The sequence below is a fragment of the Sapajus apella genome, unplaced genomic scaffold, assembly GCF_009761245.1.
Source record: "Sapajus apella isolate SASKATOON/1434 unplaced genomic scaffold, GSC_monkey_1.0 scaffold79, whole genome shotgun sequence".
Classification (NCBI taxonomy): domain Eukaryota; kingdom Metazoa; phylum Chordata; class Mammalia; order Primates; family Cebidae; genus Sapajus; species Sapajus apella.
This window is the reverse complement of record NW_022437019.1, coordinates 8,262,125-8,280,996: the sequence shown is the minus strand read 5'-3', so window position 1 is coordinate 8,280,996 and position 18,872 is coordinate 8,262,125. Positions and strand designations below refer to the sequence as shown.

At 35.2% G+C, this 18,872-nt stretch overlaps 1 protein-coding gene across 3 annotated transcripts in view; it reads left to right on the top strand.

The window, feature by feature from the left end:
- The window catches only part of GABRG2 (gamma-aminobutyric acid type A receptor subunit gamma2), a 98,891-nt gene that overhangs the window by 40,249 nt on the left and 39,770 nt on the right, over positions 1-18,872 (top strand). For all 3 annotated transcript variants that reach the window (XM_032252716.1, XM_032252715.1, XM_032252714.1), the window contains exons 5-6: positions 1,028-1,110; positions 3,638-3,775. In XM_032252716.1, the coding sequence (XP_032108607.1) occupies positions 1,028-1,110; positions 3,638-3,775 (221 nt within the window). The remainder of the gene's footprint in view (positions 1-1,027; positions 1,111-3,637; positions 3,776-18,872) is intronic.

Below are 18,872 nucleotides of genomic sequence, written 5' to 3'. Positions count from 1 at the left end.
GACGGAGTTTCGCTCTTGTTACCCAGGCTGGAGTGCAATGGCGCGATTTTGGCTCACCGCAACCTCCGCCTCCTGGGTTCAGGCAATTCTCCTGCCTCAGCCTCCTGAGTAGCTGGGATTACAGGCACACACCACCATGCCCAGCTAATTTTTTGTATTTTTGGTAGAGACGGGGTTTCACCATGTTGACCAGGATGGTCTCGATCTCTTGACTTCGTGATCCACCCGCCTTAGCCTCCCAAAGTGCTGGGATTACAGGCGTGAGCCACCAAGTTCCAGCCCAAGACTTGAGACTCAGAAAATCTGTATGCTTTAATAAGCACTGCATACATAAACTAATTAAGACTCACTGGCAAACATTTTTCAAATATATCTGCGTATGTGCATTTAACATTTCTTATTTGTTATTAGGTTTCTTCTACTCTATAATATCCTATTTAATGACATCCGATTTAATGACATCCTCTAGAATATCCTATTTAGTGACAGCATAGCGTATAATGTGTGCCATGCCATTGCGTAACACAGGTATTTTTAAACTCACCTTAGTAATTAAAGCTAACAGCTAACAAGCTCTTACAAACAGAAGGTCCTGATTTAATTAGCAAATAAGATCTTAGAATTATCAACATTCATTTACATGCAAACAGTAAATGAGCTTAAGTTCTTGAAACAGTTGGTTCTGTTCAATTAAATATATTCACTGAGCAGCCTCACCTGAGCAACAAATTTGCAAAGAGAAAAACCAAAACCAAAAACTTAAGTGATCATAAATTTTTATTAAATATAGTTGAAGTAAATAAGATGCTATTATTTGGCATGAGAAAATGAACAGATTACATTAAGTCTTAATGTAATTTTTTCCCTGGGCTTGGTGGATTTCTTCATCGGGGAAAACTTTGTGTTTTCAGTCAGAGTGTAAGGTTTTCTCTAGAAAATAAAAACAAATTATCATTTAAAATTGTGCAAATTTACAGTTTAAAATTATGTCTAAAATCCATTTTATGTTTAATATCTTTCTACTTAGGTTGACCATTGATGCTGAGTGCCAATTACAATTGCACAACTTCCCAATGGATGAACACTCCTGCCCCTTGGAGTTCTCCAGTTGTAAGTAACATTTCCTCTATATTTGTATCCTTCCTTACCTACAGTCTTTCTGATTGCAGTGTTAATTAACTGAAAGAAGCATAAAGAATTGCAAAGTTGTATTAAACTATGTTGTTGACTTTGATGATTTTGACCATGTATCTCATCACAATCCCAGGTTGCTCTGATTAAGATGATTCTGGCAAAAGGACTTTTTTTGTTAAGAATTACAAATTGGTTTCATTGAATTGCAAACTTTTAATAAAGTGGCAGTGGTTGCCTAGAGCCTTTTTTTTTTTTTTTTGGTAATGAATTGTAAGTCCAAGTCTGGACTCAATAGAGAGGGCGCAGTCCTCTTCCTTTTCCTCCTATGGGCCTAGGAAGGGGCTATAGCAGCACACTGCTAGTTAAGGCCTGCCCCACAGCAAAATTATTTCATTGATAAAATGTATGTGAACTGCTACCTGACACACAATAAGATCAAATATAAAACCATTATATTTAATGTATTATTTTTATCAGATAGATGATAGAATGCAGCAAGGGGATCCATGATGATCTAACACAGATTATGCTTTAGTAACCTTTACAGATATATCCTGCCTGAACCAAAGCCAAGCAAACCTAAATTTCCCTGAACATTTTCTTTACTATTGTTTCAGCATCTGTGAAAAGTCAATCACCCTTTTACATTTTTTGTCTGCCAATTGTGCATGTTGGGCAAAATAAAAATCTGATTCGAGGTTTTAAAATTATGTTTTTAGAAATGTAATTTCTCCACAAGGGTCTCCTCCAAAGTTAATGACCAGAGAAGTAATCACCTGTTTATCACTTCATCAATACCAGAGGCAACCAGAGGAAAACTATCACTGTACTTCATATTTATCCAGAAAAATTCTCATTATAAAACTTATTCCATATTTTACCAAATCCAAGAATGAAATACATTTGATTATAAAATTAAAGCTTCCCCAAACTTTAGAGAGATTAGCCCTGCTTTCTTTTAATTTTCCAAGTGAGACTACTTCTTTATTGCAACAGCTAAAACTCAAAAAACTGTTGATTTCTGTGCCAACAGGTGGCCAGTTGAAAACTGTCCTCTGAACCCAAACAAACACAATTTACACAATTTAATGTTACCTATTGCTATCAGAATAATTCAGTTACCAGCACATTCTCTGCAGAAAGTTGTCTTATATTATCATTGTTTTTTGTTTGTTTGTTTTTGTTTTTTTGAGACGCGGTCTTGTTCTGTTGCCCAGGCTGGAGTGTGCAGTGGTGTGATCTCAGCTCACTGCAGCTTTCACTTCTGGGACTCGATTGATCCTCCCACCTCAGCCTCCAGGGTAGCTGGGATTTCATATCCAGCTGATTTTTGTATGTTTTGAAGAGATGGGGCTTCATCATGTTGCCCAAGTTGTACATCATCATTGTTCTCAATTTTCATCACATCCTTCCGCAGCGCTCTCTATCCCCTGCAACAGTTCTCTAGGGACTCCTTTTTCCCCCTCTTTAATTGGTGTAAACATATAATAGATAAAGCTGCATCAAAAGGAACAGAAGGGAGGAAATATGTGAGATTCTATTCACGTACTCAATCAGTGTTCATAGTCAAATTAATCTTTGATTATTGTAATTTATTATTACATAACAATTAGCGTTATTAGTAGACAAATTGTTAAAATTATTTCTGTTTTTTTATTTATTTTCTTGAAAAAGCTAATTCTACAGTTGACTTCATAATAATGTTTGTCCATTCAACAAGTACACATTGACCATCAATTCCATGAAAGAAGTGCTATTATCCTCTCTAAGAGAGCAGACACTTTAGGAGGAAAAATATACACTTGTCCATGGTAGAATGTCTGGGAAATGGTACTCATAACCACTACTTTATCTCGCCTCCCAGTATGATGTTTTCAATAAATATTTTCTATCCTATTAGTACAAACTCATTGATATCTTCCTCTTAGCATTTCTACTTACTGCTGCTTTTAATTGTGTATTTCTGTGTATATTAAAATGGAACCCTGACAAATTGAGAAAGAAAGATAATAAATAATTGAGGTTATTTTCTCCAACTATCTTCTACCTCAAATGTATTCTTTGGAGAATTTTGAGTCTATTCTGATCTTATTATTTTCCGTTTCTATGTGACTGAAATCTTGCTCTGTGGGCTGCCTTTTATTGTGATATAAGAATTCGTATTTCTACTATTTATTCTAGACTGGTCACTTTGTATGCACTATTCCAGATGATGTAAAGTATGCATATGCCATATATAAAGCCACATGTAGTATACTTTCTATGTCATTTAAATGATTTTCAAGAGTCAATTTGACCTTTGTACTTTTGAATATTACTTCCCATTAGGATGGAATGTCATTGTAATTTACATCCCCAATGCAATGCCCTTTGGTCCAAGATCCTCACCTAGCTTGTAACTATCACTCACAGCCTTTACCTCAGTGTCCTGTTCATAGACAATGGTTGCTGTATATGCTAATTTATAAAAATTTTTAATGTGAGATTTCCTATCTCACGGCAGATGGCTATCCACGAGAAGAAATTGTTTATCAATGGAAGCGAAGTTCTGTTGAAGTGGGTGACACAAGATCCTGGAGACTTTATCAATTTTCTTTTGTTGGTCTAAGAAATACGACTGAAGTAGTGAAGACAACTTCTGGTAAGATGCACTTGCAAAGAATTTCGAATGACCCTTCCAGAGTTGAAATTGTGATATACATGATTTGGAAGGTTTCTTTCTACAAATGATAATCAGAAAATTAAATGAAGTGTTTCAATTTTCTAGAAAAAATTGTAATTGAAATTCAAGTAGAGTAAACATAAATATATCAATTTGAGCAAATTGGATTCAAATTGGATTAGTAAATTATTCCCTGATTTATTTAAGGAAAAATGAATACCAATTATGGAAAAAGAAAATATTTATTAGATGTCGGGTGGATCACAAGGTCAAGAGATCAAGACCATCCTGGTCAACATGGTGAAACCCCGTCTCTACTAAAAGTACAAAAAATTAGCTGGGCATGGTGGCATGCGCCTGTAGTCCCAGCTACTCGGGAGGCTGTGGCAGGAGAATTGACTGAACCCAGCAGGCAGAGGTTGCGGTGAGCCGAAATCACGCCATTGCACTCCAGCCTGGGTAACAAGAGCGAAACTCCATCTCCAAAAAAAAAAAAAAAAAAAAAAAAGTATGTTTTATAATACAGTGAAATCACCACATTTCACACAGGAAGAATGATTTTTTTTACAAGTGAACATAGTGGAAATGGATTCAGTCTCCATTTAGTAGTTTAGTATTTTAAACTTGTCCATCAGTGGATAATAGACCAAGTGTTGAGTTCCTTTGAACCCAAAGGACTGGGTTCTAATCCCAACTATATCATTTATGAGCTGTAGACATTGGGCAAATGTATTGGATCTCTGAGATCAGCTTTTCCAGATACCTAATATGCATTTTAAAAATTGCATCACAGGGAGACTGTCTGTATGCAAAATATGAATAAAGTAAAATACTTAAAATGATAGCTGGCACTTAGTGAGCACTTGGTCAATAGTAACGCTTGCTAATATTAATTATTATTATGGTATGTGCAGGAGGCATAATATGGTCAGGGCTTGAGAATTATTTTAAGACAAGCCAAACTAAATATTTTTATATTAAATCTTGTGATTTGTAATCATATCAATTAATTGACATAAAACCCTATGCCAGGCAGTTAGATATGTTTCCAGACCAGATCTGTCTCATGGACGGCCTGTTCCAACTCTCAGCAGTGCTGCATATATTCTCCAGGCAGATCGCTCCACTATTCCTTTTAAAATTTTGTTAATTTACATATGTTCAAATTTCAAATACAAACATTGTTCTCAGCTTACCATTTATTAAGATATCATTTGAAACATATTTTCAGGAGTTGAGCTATTTTCTGTTGATTTATTCACTCACATCTGATTATTTTCTAGAATTCATAGGACATATTTTTTTGTACACAATAATTTGGAATCAGGCCTTGTTCTACTTTATAGAGAGAAGCAAATAAAGGACCTACACAAAGATGGAAATTTATGATTCTACTTTTAAAAGAAGTAATCCTCCAAATCAAACAGTTATCTGGCTATAACACTGTTTTGCGCATTTGCAGCTGTCTCATAAGGGAAGGCTCTTTTCTTTTGAAAAAAATAATCTGAAAAACTATCCTACTAATGCTTGAGTATACTCTTTTAAAATGGCCTTCTGTTCCCTTATTTACAAGAAACTTGACCATCAAGTACTAAACAATCTTTCATTTGGTTAAAAAAAAAAGGTCAGAATTGCCTTAGAAGTGAAGTCTTCCATCTGTGGAAAAAGAAAAAAAAAAAAACACATGTAAAATTAATCTCCAATTCTTCATGCTTCCAGAATGAGAGATTGGGCATTAAGTTCTGTTGTATATTCATAGTTCTATAATTATTTCAGCACTCTAAAACAGAACCCACAAACTCATGACTAGATGATTTCTTGTTTAGTTGTTTTGAGCCAAAGAGTGGTATGAAGCCCTAATGGCGGAGAGAGAAGCTTTGATTTTACATCACGGAGCCTAACCTTACCCCTCCCCAGTGTCTCATGTGGAGAATGATCCAGGGAATTTACTACCTATTAAGAGACATTTGTGGGAGAAAATCATCTACTTACTTTAAGCATAGCAAAAAGAATTAACCAGGTCCCACAAGGCTGTTAATCTTCCCAAGGAAATCACAGCAAAACAGTATTGAGAAGATACTTCATTTTATATTGAGTACCATCATGTAACTGATCTCATCAACTCCTTTGTGAGTCTTAATATTGTGGATAGCCTTCACAGTTGGCCTTCTCTTCCACTCCTAGCTTCTGCTGGTTGGTATTTTGTGTGTAGTACTATTTCAATGGGCTTCTTGAAGAGAAAGGGCTGACCTGAAAATTAGTGTTGATAATCAAAAAGCAGCCTGATTTCTGTGACAGTTGATTTTTTAATAACTGAAAGTTTTTGCTTGATATTTGCTTGATTTCTGATGCTCTTCTTATCTTCAAAGCATAGCTCTGTAACTAATGAATATTACAAGGAAGTTACCTTCACAACTTTCTTGGGAAGTTATCAGGAGCTCAATCTTAATTATAATGTGATTTTCTTTTAGACTTGTGGTAAACGTATCTCCCTTTAAGATGCCTCTTTTGTAACTGGGCAGGAATATTGCCAAATTTTGACATAACTTAGTGAAGGATTTTTCAACCTTTATTCATTCAAGTTTTGTTACATCCAAGTAGTGACTGTCCTTCTAATTCCTAATTGTTTTTTCTTTAAATTGATTCATGGTAGGTTTATTGAAAGTAAAATGAATTTTATTATTTTGTTTTAACTTTTAAGTTTGGGAGTACATGTACAGATTTGTTTTGTAGGTAAACTTGTGTCACGGGGGTTTGTTTTACGGATTGTTTCATCACCTAGGTATTAAGCCCAGTACCCATTAGTTTCCCTGATCCTCCCCTCCTCCCTACCTCTACCCTCTCAAAGGCCCCCAGTATCTGTTGTTCCCTTCTATGTGTCCATGTGTTATCATATTTAACTCCCACTTATAAGTGAGAACATGTGATATTTGGTTTTCTTTTCCTGTATTAGTTTGATAAGGATACTGGTTTCCAACTCCATCGATGTTCCTTCAAAGAACATGTTTTCATTTTGTATGGCTGCATAGTAAGTATTCCTTGATACATGGTTTTTTTAGTGAAATTAACTTTTAAAGGAGATTTATATAAGGACTATCACTGGAAAACCAGGACATTTGATAAAAATATAAGTGGTATAAAAATATGATTTAAAAACAAGTGAATACCATTATACTGTAAGTGCATATATTTGTGTTCCCTAGACTTTGAATATGTTGAAAATCAGAGAAAGAGCGAGAAAAAGATATTAGAGCTTGAGTAAAGTGCAATTTGTACCAAATCAAAACAGTCTCTTTGATGTAAACAGAAGAATAGAAGAAGCATTTCATAGGAAATAATTTGCTTACCAGGTAATTTAATGCTAGGAGAGAGTCCTTGCATCACCATCTGAATCATCTCCTTTATTATTAGTTTTATCTGTACTACAGTTGAGAAAAAGATTTACCCTGTGGTAGATTGATAAGATTTGAAGAATATTTTAAATTTATTGTCAATATGCTAGAACAGATTCTGGATCCATGAGTTCTACTTCAAACTGTAATTCCTTCCTGATTGTTCTATATCTGGTAAAAGAACCACCATTGCCCCAGTGAGCCAGGCGTGAACACTCAGAGTCATGTCTCTTCCTCCCACATCTAATGAATCATGAAGGCACTTATGCTTCTGAAATATCTTGTGTAACTGTCCTCTTTTCAGTTGCCATTGCCACTGTCCCAGTTCATGATTTTGTCTGTTCTCATCTGGAATGTGTCAGTAGCTTATTAAGTTATGTGCCTGCTGTCAGTCTCTCTTATCTCCAGTCTATGCTTTTCACCTTAATTATGAAAGCTAGCACTTACTAAGCACTAACGGCATGCACCATAGCAAGGACTATGTGTAAATGATCTACTTTCTCATAACCATAGTCACACTTACTATTATTAACACAGATGGTATCACTGCAGATGAGAAAATTGAGACTTCGAAGGGTTCATTTACCCGCAGGGAACAAGTGCAAGTACAGAGAGAGAAACTCAAATGGTCTGCTCTGAGATTCATGCTCTTAATCACACTATTTGACTCCCATCATGGCCCAATGAGCCCCTTATATAGCCCTTTCATCATGTCTCAATAATGCAGGAGGTTCAATTAAGCATAACTGTTTCTAGTGTGTGAGAATCTGGTCTCAGGAACTTTCCAACATTGTTTTATATAATTCCCCAGCTTGTGAAAGAACTGATCTGTTAATATTTTTCTGTGTTTAACTAACCAGTCTTACAGTCACATGGAATCCTAATCTCTTTCTGTTTTGAGCGGCTTCTTAATGCATCACTACCGTCTATGACCTTAAGGCTTAAATCAATGGCATCTCTTCAACAGTGCCTTCACTGATCTTAACACCAAACCAACTTGAAACAATTTTTAAGAATGTTCACCATTTGAGTTAGACAGCTCAGGTTTTAACACCAGCTTTGCCACTTACTAGTGGCGTGACTTCGTATAAATCATTTAATATATTTGAGCCCAGTATCACCAGTATCAACAGGGTTGCTCCAAGGATTAAGAAAGATACTGCATTAAAAATGTGCCTGACAAATCGGAAGCACTTGGCAAATGGAAGGCAACATTATTACTATTATTATCACTATCATTAATATTTCATTAACTCCTCCAAGAGCATTTGCACCCACCTCAAGAAAACATGATTTCTGCCTTGTGTTGCTTCAGCACTTGTTTTACTTCTTAGTCCCTAGTCCCTGACCCATTACTCCACTACATAATCTTCACAGCAGAAACCTTATTTTAATCAACTCTAAGCCAGCCACCAGACTAATAGTCATCATGGATTATTAACCTGGTGTCTGGCTTAGAGATTATTACAGGTAACCGTTGAATTAATCACTCGTAACAATTATATTGATAAAATGACATGTTGTTCATCAATGAAATACATAATGCAGAATGCTATTATATGTATGTATGTTCCATTGCTCATTGTGTACTTTAAACTAGAAGAGTTTATTCTTTCTGTCATGTTGCCATGACCAGCTCACCAAATTCTATCTATAATTTTTGACTGTTTGTTCTTCCTGTTGTCATCCTGCGATGCGGGCTAGAAAAGTGGACAAATGAGTTTCTTAGAGGAACCTACATTGTTAGGATCCTCATGCCATCATAATGAATCACGAAGAAATAGATCATATTTCTCCCAAGTCAGGATACCATTAAATTTGTCATATTATCTTTAGCAATGCATCCAAAACATCAGTGTTTCATGAAATGTCTTCATAATTATTTTTGGCATAACCATATAAATTATTTTGTTTTTGTTGTTTTTAATGCCACTTCTTTTCTTAGGTTTCATGTTTTAGTTATATTTTCCTGATTTTTATCACAAGGAATATATAACTAGGAAAATGAAAAATATGTGTACCACTAAATTTATCTTCCTTTACACCAGTGACATGCAGATCACAATTTTAGAAACACCAGCTCCGTGGATGAAGTTCATGCTTGTTGCCCGATTTCTAAAATATTTATAAACTACTCTACATCTTTAAATGTTGTGCCTCATTTCCCATCATACTGTTTCTCTACCTGAGATTTTCTTGATATATTACACCTATCCCAAAGTCTCTGCTCCTATTTACTTTATTAATTAATATCAAGCTCAAGTCCAACCTTCTCTGCCTACATCAATATTTACGTACAAATAAAATGCTTCTTTAAGTAAAAAACAATAGCTTCCACCTTTCAGGATGTTTTAATTTAAATGTCCCTGGTAAACTAAGGAAACATGCACAAAACTTGACTCATCACTTAGGTGATCTACTTTGGCAGAAAAAAAGGAAAGTAAAAAAAAAAAAAAAATACAAGTTAATGCAATTGTTTTAATCAAAGATGTTGAAAGCAGGAGACAAAAAAACCTAAATGAAATAAGAGAAATAAATAACTACGTCACCAATCCTCCAGTCTCCCGTTACTCCTGAGTCTCAGTGAGTTGTGAGCCTATTTTAGTCAATACTAAATTTTTCAAACTACTTGAAGCAGCGTAATATCTTAAAATAAGCCAGTGGATGATTGCACGGTAATAGATTTTAATTTTATTTTTAAGTTTCAATTTAGAAAGTTAACTTTGGTCTCAGGAGAGGAAAATGTATAAATTATGTAAATCGAGCTGGGCCTGGAGCAGCCGTGGGGAAGTCACTTACCCTCCCTGGGATGAAATTTCCTTATCTATAAAAGGAGTGCATTTGATTAGGTGCTTCTTTAAAGTCCTTGTCCTCAGCATTTATTTGTAATCCTGATATAACCAAGGTTACACTGTCAATGTCCTAATGTAAGAGCCACTTTCTTTATAAATGAATATTTTTCTAGAATGTTTTTCCTTAATCAAGTTTTCAATATATTTTAAAAACAAGTGCAAAAATGAACTCCTTGGCATTTAGGTTTTTAATTTAGAGGAATCAGGTCTCCTCCTCCATTTGTTTTGTTCTTAGTAATATGTTATTATACACCTTAAACAAAAATGTTAACCGAAAATGATAACCTATTTTCTTTCCATTGTGATTCTGGAATATTAGTATATTATGTTGAAAATCACATATTTGGGTTTTAAATTCCAAGGTTGTGTTCACATTACCTAGTGGGGAGATAGTTTTTAAGGGGTGGAGGGAGATGGCATAGAGAAGTTCTGTGAAATCAAAGGAAAATTGTTTGGTTTGAAGGTGACACACGTCATTTCTGCTTATGTTCTATTGGCAAGAACTAGCTGCATATTCCCACAGACAGAAAATGAGGCTAGGAAATGTAGCTCAATTTTTGGGTTAGGAAGGAACAATGGGTTTTATGACTTTCTAGCAACTATGTCATATGCACAGTGGTATTTTATTTCTCACATGAAGCTTCTGAGAAAGAGACTATTATTTTGCAAGATGGGGAGGAAACTAAAGTATAGATGGGCTAAGTTATTTGTTTAAGGTTATTCAGTGGGTAGAGTTTTTTATTCAGATCCAGAAATTTACTCCATAAAGAGATGAATTAAAATAAAAACTGTTCCTAAGCTTAATTATAGCTACTTTTACAGAAACATGCAACAATGAAGTATTAGCATTTAATATGATAGCCATATATATGAATTAACAATATGTTAACCTGTAGGAATAGCAATTATATTCAGATATAGCAAAAGTATCAAGTGAGAAACTTAATTTAGCAATTACATCCTTTCATTTTTCATAAAAGTTATTTACAGCTTATGGGATGTATTAGTCACTAGTTAAGTGGACCTACACATGACCATTCAAATCTGGCTTTAACTCAGAACCTGTTGAATCTAGTGTATTTGTGAAAACTTGTTCTTTGAAAAAACATTCCATTTGAGAGAATATATAATAAATGGTTTGCATGACTACTATTTATAATAAATTTAAAAATTTATATTTTTTAACAATATCAAAACCAACCAGGTCTAAAAGCATTTTTAAAATCCAAGTTGTTGGTATTTTCTAACTCAACTGAAAATCCTAATTTAGCTATATTTAAGAGACACTCAACATCAGTGTGACTGATATAACTAATATATCTCTCCAAAAAAGCTGCTGCCCCAAAATAAATTTAAAACAAATTTTTTTGAAAATGCAAAAATGTGAGTGAGAGAATGAAGAATGAGCCTACAGAGATGATACTCTACACACAAACTCATTGAAGATTGTTTTTGCCCTATTTGATGTAAGAGAGTGATTCCTTCATCTTATTTTTCCAGTTTCAGAAAATAATGCTATTCAGCATTGCAGATATGTACTTTTAAGCATATCACTGACTGGAAAGTGCAGCAAATAGCAATGAGGAAAATAATGTATTCTTTTTACAATATTTTACCTTCTTTTTTTAAAAAGGAGATTTTTATGAAGGCCACAACATTGTGTTGCACAACATTCTAGAAAAGAATTTGCGGGGCATACAGATTAGGGGCTGACTAGAGCTTACCATTCTCACCTGCCACTCAATGTATTTCATTTAAAAGACCAAGAACATCTATTTTAGTGGTACATCCAGCAAAATAGAAACAGATAGTAAAACCCCAAGGAAAAAGGATTGACCAATATGTGAAACATGATTTACAATGTCATTTTTTGTTTGCTTTTATTTATTTGTTTATTTATTGAGACAAAGTCTTGCTCTGTAGCGCAGGCTGGAGTGCAGTGCCAAGATCTCAGCTCACTGCAACCTCCGCCTCCTGGGTTCAAGAGATTCATGCCTCAGCCTCTAGAGTAGCTGGGGTGACAGATGCACAGCCACCATGCCTGGCTTATTTTTGTATTTTTAGTAGAGATGGGGTTTCACCATATTGGCCACGCTCGTCTCAAACTCCTGACCTCAAGTGATCTACCTGCCAGGGACTACAGGCGTGAACCACTGTGCCTGGCCTAGTTTGCAGTTTTTTCTTATTTCTTTTTGTTTTGTTTTGTTTTGTTTCTTTCTTTCTTTCTTTTTTTGAGACTGATTCTTGCTCTGTTGCCCAGGCTGGAGTGCAACGGTGTGGTCTCAGCTCACTGCAAACTCCACCACCCAGGTTCAAGTGATTCTCCTGCCTCAGCCTCCTGTGCAGCTGAAACTACTGGCACCTGCCACCATGCCAGCTAATTTTTGTATTTTTTAGTAGAGACAGGATTTCACCATGTTGACAAGATCAGGAGTCTTGAACTCCTGATCTAGTGATCTGCCTCCCAAAGTGGTAGGATTATAGGTGTGAGCCACCGTGCCCGGCCTGCTTTTATATATGGGTATCTCTGCTGTTCAAGAAATTGACAGTGCTTTACATTTAACATAGAAAACACATCATAGATGTCTAATTTTTCACATTTCTCTGTTTTCCAATTTATCCACTCCAAAATTAACTACTCTGTAGTACACCATGTTCCAGAATGATGACACGAAAATACACTAAAAAGTTAAATTTTCTTAAAATTAGTTCTTCTTCCATGTCCACCACAAACCTAAATGTTTTGCCCATAAGCACTTCACTACCAGCTTTATAAGATGATATCTTTCTTTAGAGACACTGAAGTACAATAAATAAGTTACATTGCTGACAAGAATCAAAGATGAAAGCTTCAGTTTAGACAAGTGAGTTTACTGGATTAGTTGCCAAATACGATTTCTAATTTCATTATACTCACATGACTAATAGCACCATGTACCTTGATTTTCATCATTACATCTATTGTTCACTGCTAAGTGGTGAAGAGCTATGTAGTATAAAAGACAATGTGTAATTCATAAACTGTGTAATGGCTCCTGGTTACAGAGGTAATGCAATCATGGACACCAATTGTAATCGCCTAATGATCACATTACCTTATGGGTGGTTTCCTGTTACCAATATTAGTGACTAAGAGTGAAGTAGGATTGGTACAAAAATAAAATTTTAGGGCTAAATCTTAAAAATCAAGCTGAGTTGTAATTTTGCTTACTGGGAAATTACTCCAAAGAGGTAAAGTCAGAGCTTCTGAATTGGTCGCCAATTATCTGACTCTTGCCTATAGAATGGGTCTTTAAGATGATCAGAGTTAAATTTTTTTATTTATCAACTAATATTAAACAACCGAGAATTTTCATGGAAATGTAAAACATTTTTATATCTTAAATATCTGGGAAAGCCCTCATTTCCATGTAAAAATATTTATGTTGAGCTAAATTATCACCTGTCTCAACAAGTGGGTCATACAATCTCCAGTTTACCGAAGTCTCTACCACTCCCTGTCCAATTTTCAAAAGTGTGTTCCCTACTTGAGCCACTGTTTTCATATTTTGGAAAGCAATGTGTATGTGTATCTTGATGAAAATGGGGAAAATTAAAGATCAGTCTCAAAATGAGAGCGCATATGTACCTGCAGAGATGAAGAATATTATTTTATCTTTTAGAGGCAAACAGGATTTTTCTGTCACAAAATGACACTCTAAAAAAATGAATGTTAAAACCATGACTCAATCAAGGTTTGCCTGAAGAAAAAATATTAGGTGAATTGCAAAGAAGTGCCAGAATCTTGTCAATCTAGGTCTTACCTTCTTTTGACATTCTGTTACTGGGCTTATGTATCATAAATATCTAGCATAAGTAATTTTAAGTTTATTCAGTTTATCTCTACTATCCACTTTCATGGAAGATGGATTTTGAATAAAAATAAAATTGTGAAGTTCTATATATGGACATCTGTGCCTGTAGCCTTTGCTGTCTTTTAGTTAGTTTTTCAACTCACATGTAAGCAGTTAAAAGCTTTGTTGCAATTTTGCTTTGTTGCCTCTTTGTTTTGTTGCTATTTTGCTTTGTTGCCATTTTATTGCACATTAGCAGTCTTGCATTGTCAATCAAATTGATACATTGTCCTTTAGTGATTTTCTGAAGACCTACCCAGTTCATGTTCTGCAATAAAACCCTATTCTTCACTTACTTTGATAAAATGAGGCAGCTGCGTATAGAGCTCTACATACTGTATAATTCCTGTTTAAAGGTTTCCATTTTGGTTGTGTTATCATGCAGCCAAATGACCTTAAGGAAGTTATTTCTCTTTGAACCTGTAATTTCTTCATCTCAAAATATACAAAAATCAGACTAGACTGATTTTGAAGGTCTACTTCATTCTTAAAACACTGTGTCATATTTCCTGCTGTTTAACATCTCTGTGATGAAGCAAACATCTGGTGGGTGTTTGTGTTCTCTATGTCCCCTAGAATTCCTAATGAAACGAAACTTTTATCATGTTTTCTTATTATGTCACATTCAGAAATTAACAGATCTACTTTGTCAGTCACATGTGGAGATCTTAGGTGAAGGAAGGGGCCCAGGGTGTTACAGTGGAGATGGCTGATAAGTTAGCTAAGGCCTAATAAAGTGAATTCAGCATGGAAACATAGATCTGCTGTGAGTGGGAGGAGCAAGGGTGGATGCTAACTGAATTTACTGTGAATGAGAAATTGGGGATGGGATGAAGGTAGGACGTTGGTTGTGACAAGGCCTTCAGAGAGGAAGGAATAGACACTCAGGTCTTCAAACAAGAAAATTTGCAATCAAGAGTGCATAAAAGGACCTTAATGTATTAACTTATTATTTTGTTTTTTCTATCTTAACTGTATAAATTGGCTGAATATGTATAGTGCTGTGAATGAGCAGTCAAAATAATAATGACACTACTACCTCTACAATAATGGTAATGATAGTAATAAGATACGCTAATATTTTGAAGCTCTTTCTACACAACATCTCATTCGTTTTTCACAGCCATTCTATAATGTGATTCTCATTTTCCAGATGAAATTATCAGGTAAAACCAACCTTATAGAAAAGTTTACAGAGAGGATAAGAACCTTGTTCAATATCATGGTGTAAGTTACTGAATAAACACTCATCTTTCCTGACAGTCTGATTGCAATCCAATGATGAATTAAACACCACGTTGTGTGTGTGTGTGTGTTTGTGTGTGTGTGTTTCCAGGAAGATTTACTCTTGGCCTTATTTCTTTATCTAGTGTGTTATTTGTGTTCCTGTTATTGTTTTGGTATCTACCTATCTGTCAATCACCTATTCTTTATCAATTTATCTAAAGGTGATTGCATATAAGTATGGTAGAATCAGTCTGTATTTGTCATCTTAATATAGATTATGCTATGGTAGCAAATAGTCCTTAAAATCTCAATGGTTTAAAGTAAGAAAAAAAGTTTACATTGCATATATTGTTCTCCCTCCTGTGTTTCAACATTCTGTGGCACATCATTCTCATAACCAAAAGGGGAAATAATAGAAGAGTAAGTGGTCCTTAAAGCTTCTGCTTTGTGGGTCATAAGTAATTTTGACTCACATTCTACTGACCAAAGCAAATCCCTTGAACAAACCTAATGTTCATGGAATAAGATGCACACTGCTTTCACACAAAGGGCCACAGGGAAGGCCTCTATAGGGATGAATTTCATAAAAAGGGGCAGCAAATATCCGAATTACAAAACTATCACCAACAATTAATTATAATATAATCCTTTATATTACACATGTCTCACCTACCTGGCCATGTCAGAGGGGCCCAGTCACCAGTTCTCATGAAATCTTCTCTAGAAGCAGTGGGGCAGGCAATACTCTGTGCAATTTAATTCTGCAGTATGAGACTATAACTTTGACCAAGATCCCATCTTCTTAGAGAGTTTGAAAGGCATTCCTAGTCATGTGAATGGGGAATAGAGTCCTAGGCTGGTGATTTGCCAGTTTTAGTTTCTGTTGGTTTTCAGTTCTCAAGATCATGTGTCAGGATAAGTCACTTTTAAAAAGAGAAAGAAATACCATACTCTCAGAGAAAGTATAGCCCAAGTATGCAAATGTCTCTCTGAGAATTATCCACTTAAAAAGAGACTGTTTTGGGTCAAGTTTGTCTCACTTTTTCAGTGACCTATAGCATGATTTCCTATTTTGTAAAATTGGTTTCAGAAGGGCAGGTAAGAACACATGATATTAACATGAAAATGATCGTAGGGTGATGGGAACTATCACATTTTATAAACATAAGCATTTTTTCTGATGTACTGCTGAGACAGATTTATTAATTATAAGTCCAAAATATTGGTCCTGTACTAAATTCAATTTTATAGTTATTAGTTAGTGGTAACTTCTAAAAAACAGTAAACCAGAATCATCCCCTTGTCAGTAGGAGGAAGTAATTGAATATGATTTAATAAAGAACAGTGAAAAAATAATGTGATTGTCTTGGTTGTTATTATTCTTTGCATGGAAAAAAATCTTTATGTCTCTAAGCATCCTGTGTAAGAGGAAGATATTGTCAAAAAGAGAAGTTTCAAGCAACTTTTTAAATGTTTTCCTGTATTTAATCTTAACAATTGAGGTATGATTTAAGCTTTCCTTTTATGAAGCATTCTTAAAAATAATTATGTTCCTCTGTTTTATAGATAAAGTACATGAAGCATAGTGTTACCAGTAATTTAAAACATTGCCATATGGCTAATTATTAGTAGAAGTAGAGCTCATTAACAAGCAGAGGGGACCCCAAACAACTGTTCTCTCCTCTACCCAAGACTGAATTAATACAAAATAGAATTGCCACTTCATTGGTTGACATTGAATAATTGAGTAGTGAGAGATATTTTGGTCCTAAAAATCTGCCACCATTAATATATGCACAGATAAGTAGTGTTGGTAATGATATGATGATGCAGTAGATGGTAAAGTCAACTTTTATTGGGCATCCCACATATGAAAGACACCCTGCTAATCACTTAACAAGAACTGTAAACTTGAGACCATTTTTTGCAGGTTTTTGAATTATAGATTCAAATCCTGAGTCAGGATTTGATCTGGGAGTCAGCCCCAGAATTTTTGTTGGGTCTTATTTGTAGGCAGTGGTGATTCGGTATAGCAGTTTTGTTTATTTTTTTCTCCTCAAATCTTTTTCTGCCATCAATAGCAGTTTTCAAGAAAAAAAAAATCTATTGATGTTCACAGAGGCTTGTGTGTGTGTGTGTGTGTGTGTGTGTTTCTGTGTGTGTGTGTGTGTGTGCATGTGTATCTGTAATAAACATAATAAAAACACATATTTTCCAGGTACTCATGCCAATTATGTAGTGTAACAGCCTGATAAGTTTTATTAACTGCAGTTAATGGCAATAGGGTTTTGATAATTAACTCTAACATATCTAGTTTTCTTTTTATAAAAATAAGAATGAGGAAGTAACAGGAGAATCTTGACAGTTAAAATGCTTCCTATGACCGGACATATTATTATCTCCAAGGAAAACTCTGTATAATTACATGGATACTATAATAGCAAAACTATGCTAGAAATGAGAAGATCTGGCTTTAAGTTCCAGCTAAACTTATGAATATGTGAGTATTTTTGAGCAACTCATGTAGCTTCTTAGATTTCACTTTGCTTCTCTGTAAAATGAAAAAAAAAAATGTATAATTGCTCTGCCAAAGTTGCTAGAAGACTGAGGTACGTATTTGAAAATGCTTAGGAAATTGTGGCTAGCTTTGAAAATAGGTGATAATGTGATCACAATATCATTTCTTTTTTTTTTTTTTTTTTTGGGATGGAGTTTCACTCTTGTTACCCAGGCTGGAGTGCAATGGTGCGATCTCGGCACACCGCAACCTCTGCCTCCTGGGTTCAGGCAATTCTCCTGCCTCAGCCTCCTGAGTAGCTGGGATTACAGGCACGCGCCACCATGCCCAGCTAATTTTTTTGTATTTTTAGTAGAGACGGGGTTTCACCATGTTGACCAGGATGGTCTCGATCTCTTGATCTCGTGATCCACCCACCTCGGCCTCCCAAAGTGCTGGGATTACAGGCTTGAGCCACCGCACCCGACCTACACAATATCATTTCTTTCCCCATCTTTCTCATCCCTTAATTTTACCCTTGAAATAAAAATGTTTCTTCATGACAACTTCTTTAAAAACTTTCAGGCATATTTAAGGGTTCTAAGAAAATAAATGTGATTTATATATTTTTTTTAGTTAGTAAAACCTAGTGCTTGGTGCTTGATTCAATGGTGCACTCCTGTTCACTCTGCAACCTTCCATTCAGACTACAGACTACAGAAGTTTTCCTTGGTGAGCAGGTCTATGGAAACCCACCCCCAAAAGTGGAGGGATCTGAGAGGCTGAAGAAAAAGGCTGTCAAATCCAATTTCTCAGAAAGAAACATTTAATAGAGATTTACAGATGGAAGCAATGTCTAAGGTAGCCACAAGATGATAGATCCCTGAACCTGCCTTCCAAAAAATTTCTTTTATATGTATTAAGCTTTTTGGTTAAACATGCGCAGGTGGTCATGCCTCAGACTTTCTTGCAAAACTTTTGACCACTGAGGACGTTAGATAAACATCTTTATGAGGGGTTGTATTTGCTATGAGAATACTTTGGTATTCAGGAATCACAGATTATGGTGGATTTGCTTCAGCGTGGCGTCGCTTTTACCATGGAACAGGCTGCTTTCACACAGGGAGCTGTTTTTTAATAGCTGTCCCCAAAAGTGGCTTTGGAAGAAAAGTACCTGAGGACTTGGAAAAGAAATATTAGTTGATTTGTTGGTAA